This window comes from Durio zibethinus, chromosome 26 (genome assembly GCF_047325235.1).
Source record: "Durio zibethinus cultivar Kanyao isolate XHJ-2024 chromosome 26, ASM4732523v1, whole genome shotgun sequence".
Lineage (NCBI taxonomy): Eukaryota > Viridiplantae > Streptophyta > Magnoliopsida > Malvales > Malvaceae > Durio > Durio zibethinus.
In genome coordinates, this window is record NC_143187.1 from 2,619,718 (window position 1) to 2,630,358 (window position 10,641).

The 10,641-nt window shown below is 29.2% G+C and overlaps 2 protein-coding genes across 2 annotated transcripts; both read left to right on the forward strand.

Moving 5' to 3' along the window:
- The first annotated feature begins 1,902 nt into the window (after window positions 1-1,902).
- Window positions 1,903-2,672, forward strand: LOC111318554 (putative 2-oxoglutarate-dependent dioxygenase AOP1.2). The gene is made up of 2 exons (XM_022921413.2): window positions 1,903-2,223; window positions 2,424-2,672. Exons 1-2 carry the CDS (start codon window positions 1,948-1,950, stop codon window positions 2,670-2,672), a joined length of 525 nt encoding a protein of 174 aa, XP_022777148.2. The 5' UTR covers window positions 1,903-1,947.
- Window positions 2,673-6,616: 3,944 nt separating this feature from the next.
- On the forward strand, window positions 6,617-8,085 carry LOC111274121 (putative 2-oxoglutarate-dependent dioxygenase AOP1.2). The gene is made up of 3 exons (XM_022858768.2): window positions 6,617-6,805; window positions 6,959-7,280; window positions 7,681-8,085. The coding sequence occupies exons 1-3, from the start codon at window positions 6,648-6,650 to the stop codon at window positions 7,927-7,929; spliced, it is 729 nt and encodes a 242-aa protein (XP_022714503.2). The 5' UTR covers window positions 6,617-6,647; the 3' UTR covers window positions 7,930-8,085.
- The last annotated feature ends 2,556 nt before the right edge of the window (window positions 8,086-10,641 follow it).

Genomic DNA, 10,641 nt, shown 5'->3' on the forward strand with positions numbered 1-10,641 from the left:
CTTTGCTTTAAATATTCTATCCAATTGAAGTTATTTTATTCTTTCACTAGTAATCATACGTTGCTTAATGGATTTATACACGCTGTTGATGCTGATTTGGTGGTAAACTCGCATGCGTTCTTCTTTCACTCTCTCTCTAACAATTTCCAACCAAACTTCAAAATATAAAACATTCATCATGAGCCCACCATTTATAAGCTCACTTCACGCTTGTCAAACAATATCTTTAGTAGACTTGAAAAAAAAAATCTCAAAAAATCTTTTATCAAAACTGTCGAGATTTTAGTCAATATTTTAACACTTTCTTTATCCTTTTGTTTTAAAAAAAATTCTTTTATCCTTTTAATTATTAAGATTGCAACAAAGTTAGATGATCTTTCTTTTTATTTTCTTCTTTCTTAGATGTTTTCATTTACAATTTTTTTCGTATCAAATCAAATTGTTTGGCCACAAATGACAATAAATCATATATAGAAGAGGTCTTAGAACTATGAGATTTTAAATTCAAGTTTCATTATGTGTTTAGATTTAAATTTATGTTAAATTTATCTAATTATGTTTTAATTTATTTGTTTGATTATTCAATAATTTTTTATATATAAATGTAATATTTGATTAGTTAATTGTGATTAATTGTAAATTGTATAATTCATTAAAAAAAGAAATCGTATATACACTATACTGAAAAGCAAAAAATAACATGGGAAGAGAAAACTTTTTGGGTTGTTCATGAATAGATGAAAGAGAAACATGAGATGTTTTGCCCAAAAGCATTCATGCTAAGCATCAAATTAATAGATCTGGCCATTAAAACAAATCGGAGAAGATGATGAGAGAAAGAGATCATTAGGATAGAAGGGTGTGAGCTCTAAAGATACCTCAAATTTGGGACAGAAGTAAATATTATTTCGCAAAAATATAGAAAATAGTAGTTGCATATTCATCATAAAATTTTCAAGAAGTGAATTTGGTGAAGGCTTCTAAATGAACTGCAAGTCTTACATACTATGAAGCAGCTAGGTCCAGCTGAAAAAAAAAAAAAAGATATCAATAACATGAAAACACGTGAAGCTCCTGGAAACATACCGCCTCCAAACAAATTTAATTTCTATAAGTATTTTTTTTATCAAATGTCAACGTGATTCATCGGAAGTCGAAACTTCAATAAAAACAAGGATTACATTAAAAGTATCTTTTGTAAATGAATTCTTGAAATATTAAAGCCATAATTTATTCACCATTTTTTAATTTTAATATTTGAATAGAAACTGATCTTGATCATTCAAGCGTCCCTAAGGATTCGAGCATCGTTGGAGCTGTATATAAATTGGTTCATTTACATGATAATACTTCAGATCTAATCACAAGAAAAAATTAACTTCCTCTCCGTTGTTCTTTGTTAGCAATGGACTCCCAAACTACTTTGAAGCTTCCAGTCATTGATTTCACTAAGCCAGACCTAAAACCTGGCACGGTTGAGTGGGATTTGCTGAAAGGGCAAGTGGAACAAGCCCTTCAAGAGTATAGTTGCTTTGAGGCATTGTTCCACAAGATCCCTCTCGAGATTCGAGATGCAATATTTGGAGCCATGGAAGAGCTTTTTGACCTCCCTCTACAAATCAAAACTCGCAATGTTTCCGAACTGCCTTAGAATGGGTATCTTGGTCAACACCCTCTAGTACCATTGTTTGAGAGCATTGGCATTGAACATGCCAACATTGTTGAAAAAGTTGAAGCCCAGACTAGTACCCTTTGGCCTGAAGGAAACACACGTTTCAGGTTCATAAGTTTCCTTCTGCCTTTTTTTTCCATGAAATAGCATATTGTCTATGTATACATATACTTATTCTCTTAAATTTTTTTTATCAACATGTTTTTTTACCTCTACTTAATCTTGACAGCAAAACTATACAATCCTTCTCAAAGCAATTATCGGAGTTAGATGAAATGAAAAGAACAATGATATTGGAGATTTTCCATCTTGAGAAATATATTGATGAGCACATGGACTCAACGGGCTACCTTCTTAGGGTAATGAAGTATAAAGGGCCAAAAACCACTGAAACACAGGTTGGACTAAAAGCTCACAGAGACAAGAACGTAGTGACCATATTGTACCAAAATGAGGTTCATGGGTTGGGGGTACAGCGCAACGATGGAGAATGGATCGATGTGAAACCCTCTAAAGACTCTTTCATTGTCACCATTGGGGAATCTCTCCATGTAAGTATCTTCCAAGTTTTCCCATCTATTAATGAATTCGTTAAGAAAAAAGCTAAACCAAATTTAGTGGAATTTCTATTTTTATGATTTAACATTGTATCATATATATAGACCACTTATAATTATCCTGTTTAGGCTAATTAATAAAATTTTGAAGTGAAAGAAAAATGCTTATAGATACATTGAGTTGAATGTTGCAGGCATGGTTAAATGGGCGATTGAAGTATACTTATCATCGCGTGATGATGAGTGGAGACAAGACAAGGTACTCGCTTGGACTGTTTTCAGTTCCAAAAGGAGGCTACATAATAAAAGTACCAGAGGAGCTAGTGGATGAAGCACACCCCTTGCTCTATAAGCCCTTTGATTACGCTGAATTCTTGAAATTCTGCTATACCGAAGATGGCCAAAAAGCTCACTCTACTCTTGAAGTTTATTGTGGTGTCTAAATATATATATATATATATATATATATATAGTTTGCATCTTAATTCGATATTTTCAAAACCTTAAGTACTTCTTTAAATTAATAGTATTGTAATTTGAAGTTCTCAAAACTGAAACTCAAAAAATTAAGAATTTCAGTACTTTTTCAATATATCACGCTATTTTTGACATTATCTTTTATAATTGAATAATGGAAGATTTGTTGGTTATATATTTAAAGATTCTACTATGACTAAAAAATGGATTGTTATTATTAGTGTGAGAATATCACCACAAGAAAAATAGGGCTTCCAGTGACAAAATATTGGTCTTGGAGGCCAAAGTCTATTGTTCATGAGTTTGGATTTGGATAGAATTTTTTAGGTGGGTCCCAACATAGGATATTACTATATAAATCAAAATTATTTTAATTTTAAAAAATAATTAAAAATATTTAATATTAACAGAAAATTTTTCATATATTTCAATAATAAATTTAAATGTTTGGTTTGATCCAAGTTCGAGCTTAGCTTTTAAAAGAGTTAATTAACACTTATACGCAGGTAGTCCTTAAAAGTAATTTTAAAGAAAATTTCTCATTGGTTAATTCAAAAAAAGAGAGAGAGAGAGAGAGAGAGAGAGAGAGAGAGAGAGAGAGAGAGAGAGAATGATATGTAATTCAATTGAAAAACTAAAAAGCAAGGTATAAATTCCAATATAATTTATTGATTTTTAATAAGTATTTTTACTTAAAAAAAGAATGTCCTTATGCTTTTACAAAAATCAAATTGCATTTTAATTTTATTAAATACATATCACAATTATTTATAATATTTATAATTTTATGATATATACTTACTTTTATTTTTGTATTTAAAACTTAAACATTTTAACTAGAAAAATTCTCTAATAACAGAAATATGTAAAACAATATGTAAAATATGAGTTAACTAGTATATGTAAAATATGTTTGAGTGGCCTATGAATCAAGACTTGTGTCAAGATTGCTGCGAATGAGATTTCAAGTTAGCCCACAACAAATTAATTGACAGTGATGAGAATGATCATTTATTACAACCTCATTCAATCAAAACACTAACTGCAGGGAAGTGGGCCAAATTCCAAAAAAAAAATCAGACCCACAAGGTTAAAATAAGAAAAAGAAATCTGAATTTTACCATTTTATTTATATAAGGCGCTAAACCCAAATAAGCCCTTAATTTTTACACACTAATAAGGTCTTATCATTTAATTTGTATCTAAATAAATTTTTATTATTAAATTTGCATCTAAATAAACTCTTAAAATAAATTAATCTTTTGTTTGAAATAAAAGCATACTTAGATTAAAAAAAAAAAAAAGAGCTTCTTTGGGTAAAATAAAAATATAATAATTTTTCTAAATAAAGTGATAAAGTTTAGCGACTCCTTTATTATTTTAGCTGATCCACAATACTGCCAAAGTACAAACAGGTTCAAAACACAAGAGAGATGCAAAACTCTCCAAAAATTGTTGTTACCTAAATTACTAAAAATGTGCACACTTCACTTATTATGTGAATAAATAAAATAAAATTATATTAGAAGAGAATAAGAAGTTACGTGTGGGTAGTTTTTTAAGGAAAAGTAAGAGGTTTATATATAGGAAGCATTAGGCAATTTTATTTTCAAAAAAAAAAATTATATAAAAAATTGAAAGACATGAATATCAGCTTTTATTATTTGATATTATGATTTTATTTAATTTTTTATTTTTAAATTAAATTTGTGCCATTTGACTCGTGATATTAAACTCGAACAAAAGTTTTACAAGTAATATAGATATGGATATGGATAATTTAAGGAAAAAAAACGATAGCTATAAAAATTTTATCATTTCCAGGTTAATGTGGTTGTCATTTGTGTGTTTCTTTTCTTCCTCAGTACAGCTGCCTAGGATTGACCTGTTTCGGCAGTGTCCTAAAAGAGAAGTCTCCAAATTTTTTAAGGAAAACCTTTCATCTGGTTGTGATGGCTGCAATATTCTCGCTAATTGAAGTTATTTTATTTCTTCAATAACCATCATATGTTGCGTTTGTGTGCTGATTTGGTGGCAAAGTCACATGCGTTCTTCTTTCATTCCTTTCTCTCTCTGTTTCTTTTTTAGTTCACTGGAAACAGAAAACAAATCGAGTTACTCTGATTATTTGCCTGAAAGTAGGGAGATGTCGTTCAAAAAAAATGAACGTGTGATACAATTTCGGATTAATTTTAACTTTGAATCTGAGCAATTAATTTATAAATAATCATGTGATTTTGATAAAATATTAAATTTTTAATTTCAAGTGTCAAAGTTTAATTTTTGATAACTTTAAATCCAAAGAAATCAAAGCAACTAAAACATTTTAGTTTCATGTTTTGTTTCATAAGCGAGGTTTCTCAAAATATAAGCCGGGATATATGTGGCGCTCTATTGTCCTCGATGCAAAATTAGAGATTCAAGCGATATCATAAACCATTTTTTGGCACTCAAGCAATAATTGATTCACTAACACGTAATTCCTTATATCTCCTTCTTAGAATAAATTACATCATAGATCCACGACATTAAGTAACAATTCATTTTCATCAAAGATTTTTAAAACTCAATTTTTTTGGTATATAACCTTTTAAAATGTTCAAAATTCATCCATTCCACCAGTTGTCATTAAAACAACAAAATTTATCGTCTCAAGGTTATGCGTATGTCTTTGTGGATGTTGACATGAGCAAAACGGCAGTCTTTAATTTTTTTTTAGCTAAAATTTATGCCATAAGAACATCCACTTGTGTTAATATGACATATTTTGTTAAATTTTTAACAATGATCGACGAAATGAATGAATTTAGAACATATTTTAAAGATCATGAATGAAAGAACTCAAATTTAAAAGCCATAAATAAATTAAAATACTATACAAAAATCATGTATGTAATTGATACATTTTACTCCTACTCAAATAACCAAGTTCACATCCTCCTTCCCCAATAAAAACCTACTAAAACATTTCTTCATTTTTGTTCCTTCAACTTGATTGTCTAGTGGCGTTATATTAATTGATTAATCAATAACGTACCTAAAAGAAACTTGATCTTTAAACAAAAAGCTGTACTCCATAGAAAGAAAACAACTAGATGGGCATTTGTTTATCATCCTACAAAATGTAAATAATGCCCCATTTTCTTTAACCATAAACCAAGGAAATCGATTATTATTGAAATGTGGCTGAAATAAAATTAAATAATAGTTAGTTAAGCCATCACCACGTTTGCATCATCATCAGTAAGAGAACCAATATCAGGTCCAATCAGCAGCAACAATTTAAAAAATGATCCTTTTTAATGATGAAATTGGGAGTTGACTTTTTAGCTAGCTGTTTATAGCCAGCACATACAAAGTGATTTGCCCATTGCCAAGAATCTCGTTAATGAGAGAACTGATGTTACTCTTAAAATAACACATGATCATTGATTTTTTTTTAATATTTAGATTGCTAGAATTTGAATCTTATTTATTAAATTAAGAATCTACCAATCGACCACGCGATTGTTGATATAATCATTAAGTTTCGGCCTTCCTTAAATAAAATTAATTAGTAAAGAAAGAAGAAAAAAACCCACTATCATTCATTTATCTCCTAAATATTGTATTAATATAAGCATCATATTAAACTATATAAGCAATTTAATTAAAATGCTAGCTTAATTGACCCAAAGAAAGGATCTACATCTGCCATTGTTGTTTACCACGCGATGGGAGAAGAAATATGTTGCGAGACACCACTTAGGCTTCCAATCATAGATTTCTCAAACAAAGACCTAAAGCAAGGCACCCCTGAATGGGATTCAGTGAAAGTTCTAGTCCGAAAAGCACTTGAAGAATTCGGCTGCTTTGAGGCTTTGGTCGATGAAGATATAGAGCTTCGAGAAGCAGTATTTGGAGCATTGGAAGAAGTGTTTGACCTCCCATTGGAAACCAAAATGCTCAATGTTTCTGAGAAGCCTTACCATGGATATCTGGGGGTTCACCCTGAGAGGTCGCCACTATATGAAAGCATTGGTATTGATGAACCAAACATCACCCAGAATGTAGAAGGCTTGTCTAACATTTTATGGCCCCAAGGGAATACAGCTTTCAGGTTCTAATTCTATATAACAATACTCGCTTAATTCCCTTCTACAATCATCCTCTCCTACTCTAATTATCGGCAAAGAAAAAAAAGTCAACCAAATTTAATTTCTATGCGAGAGATAACTCTTTATACTGATCTTTTGCATTTTGATCTTGGCAGCAAATCGATACAGTCTTTGTCTGAGCAAGTGTTAGGAATAGAACGAATGGTTAGGAGGATGATTTTGGAGAGCTTAAGTCTTGAGAAATACATGGATGAGCACATGGAGTCGAATTACTACCTTCTTAGACTCATGAAATATAAAGGGCCTGCAACAACTGAGGCAAAGCTTGGACTATATGGTCACACGGACAAGAATACAATGACCATATTGTACCAAAATGATGTGGATGGATTAGAGGTTCGAACCAAAGATGGTGAATGGATCCACCTCAAGCCCTCCCCTGCCTCATTCATTGTGATGATTGGGGATATTCTCTATGTAAGTCCCTTCCCATTCCCCTTTTCAATAAGTCAAAAGATTAAAAAAAAAAAAAAGATGATGTCCAAAGGTTTAAACTCTGAAGTATCCATCGGTTGGACAAAAATCCTCGTAAGATGCTAAAATATTATCGAAAAATTTCAACTCCTATGTCGCTGTTGTACTTAAATTTTTCTCGGTTGAAACGTCACTCTTCATCATTTTACTAATTTTCCTTTGTGTTTTAACCCTGAAAGCAATAAACAAATCACTAAACAAATATTTTACAACTTAGTTTTCATAGACTATCCTTCTTTCTTATGTAAAAAACAAACATGATGAAGAAGGGAGAGGGAGTATATGAATTTGGAAACATAAATTAAATTTGTGCTGAAACTCAGTTTGTATCATAAATTTGCAGGCATGGTTAAATGGTCACGTGCACTCTCCATTTCATCGTGTGATGTTGAAGGGAAACAAGACAAGACACTCAGCGGGACTATTTTCCATCCCAAAAGCCGGTTACACAATAAAGGCCCCCGAAGAGCTAGTGGATGAACAACATCCCTTGCTCTTTAAACCCTTTACCCATGATCAATTTTTGGGATTCCTTTACACCGAGGCTGGCCAAACTGCAAAATGTGCTCTTTCAGATTATTGTGGTGTGTAGCTACTAGTATTACTTTCTTATTGCTGTGTTTGGAAGGATGAATTGGAGAGACTGAATTTAGATTTGAATGTTACATAGTACCTGTATCAAAATAAAAGTCGAAGCAAGCTAAATTTGTGTAATTTAAAATGAAAATTATTGCTGTTAATTATTTGTTTATTTATTTCCATTTACCCCTTAGAAGATTATATATGAATGTTTGATGTATATGTATTATAGCAAAACTGCATATTATAGTTTGTTGTCTTCTTAACCGATTTAGTCGTTTGTGTAACAAAGAAATTTAGTGCATATGGCTTTTATCTTATTCTCTTATTTGCATATTTATCAATTACTCTTATACAGACACACATATACATATGTTATATATATACCAAATTTAATCGATTTTGTTATTATTATTATTATTATTATTATTATTATTATTATTATTATTATTATTATTATTATTGTAGACACTAATTTTGATTAATGATTTTTTTTGTTTATATATTAATATTAATATTATTAATTAATTAATTAAAAAAAGAAAAAAAAAGTCATAAAAAAATCTTTTGGTTTTAATTCTGGTAACTGAAATCAAGCTGCCAAAGTGATTTTTTTTCTTTTTGACACTGCCTAACTTGGCAGCATGAAATCCGGTGACCAAAAGTCATCGAACAGATCTTCAAATTTTTCACAAAAGATCCCAGGAGATCTGGGATCTTGAATCTTAGAAGCTCTATAAATAGAGTTAATTTCTGCAAAAACAGGAAAAAACAGAGAGGGGAATATAGGGGAACAACTAGGGGTTCTGCAAAACAAAAAAAAAAAGGAGCAATCACAATCCTCTTTGAAGAACCAATAGTAAAACAAAAAATTAGAAAAAAAAATAACCGAGAATAAAATTTTAGATCTAAGAGGTTTGAGATTTTATTTTGAAAAATCTGGGTTTGAAGAAGTACTTAAAAAACAAAAATGAGCAATTTAGGATTTTTTGAGAATTTTTTAAAAACTTTTTGGGTCATTGAAAATTAAAAAAGTTTAAATTTTTCGACCACCGAAATCTGGGGATCTTTGAATTTTCTGGTGCCGTTGAAGATTCCGACCACTTGTGCACAATAGCAACCGGTCGAAATCTGGGTTGCCATGACGATTGGTTGCTGGGTTTTTAGAGAGAGAGGCTTTAGGGTAGAGAGGGGAAAGAAGAAAATAAGAAAAAAATTGATTTTGGCCTATTTATAAGCACTCCAGAACGACGTCGTTTTGGGCATTTGACCCATACAAAATCTACGCGTCAACCAGTGCGCCAACCCGACCCATTTCATAGGTTTTTCTTTTTTTTTCCTTTTATTTTTTGTTTTGATTTTTGATTTTATTTATTTTATGTTAATTTTTATGTTTATCTTTTTATATTGATTTTTTATAATGTTATTGTTAGTATTATTATTGTTGTTTTATATTATTATTAGCAATAATTTTTTAGAAATGAATAAATAAAATAAAAAACAAAACTAAAATAAAATAAAATAACGACCTAAAAAATATAATATGCAAAAGAAATTAATAATAATAACTATTTAAGGGAAATAAATTTTATTACAAACAAAAATATTATTTAAATTTTATCAAAGTGTTGGGATAATTTAAAAAATATTTTTTGCTAAATAAATAATAATAAATAAATTATAAATAAAAAAATAAATTGTTTAAATGAAACTTGTAAGTGTAATTTTTAGGGAAAGCTGAAAGAGTTAAATTTTCTTTAATTGTTGCAAGTAAAAATAATTTTTCAAATTTTAACATAGAGTTGAGATAATCCAAAATTATTTTTACTAAAATAAAGATTGATTTAGACAATGTAAAACAATAATAAAAAATAATAATAATTGATATTTTGAATATTTAAAAAAATAAAAAAATTGAAAAGGTTTGATTTTCTTTAATACAAGTAAGATATTAATATTTAGATTTCATCGGTGAGTCGAGATAATCTAAATTTTTTTATAATAAAAATAATTAATAAATAATAAAATTTTTTAAAATAATCCTAATAAAGATTAATTAATTAATTCCCTTTAATTAAAAAAAAATATTTTTAGGATCTTGTCAAAAGTTGAGATAATCTTAAAACTTATTCAAAATTTTTAGGTTGTCACTGAATAGTCGAGATAATCTTAAAATTTGTTTAATAAATTTTGAAAACTTACCAAAGAGTCGAGATGTTCCTAAAATCTTTTTTTAAAACAAATAAATAAAATATCTTATAACAAGATTTCAAGAATTTTGTGAATAATCAATTTTTTCAAAATACTTTCTAAATAGTGATTTTCTATAAATTCCATCAAAGTGTTGGAGAATTTATAGAATATGAAATAATAATAATAATACTAATTTCACAACAAAAAAATATTTTTTTAAATAAATTTTAAGAAATTAAATAAATATAAAAGACTATATCATCAAAATTAAAGGATTACACATGTTTAATTGGTACTATTCTTTGAACCAGCAACGTGAGGGTGCTGATACCTCCCTCACTCATAATCGTACTCCAAAATCTAATTTTAGTTTCGTAGACCTAAACTTCTTTTAGTAAATCTTAATTAATTTTAAGATTTTTATTAAAAGATGATATTTTTGGGTGGCCAATCATACCCTCTAGAAATATTGGTGGCGACTCCGAAAATTTCATCAAGTCTAGCGATCGAGTCCCCTAGACGAAAAATTGTT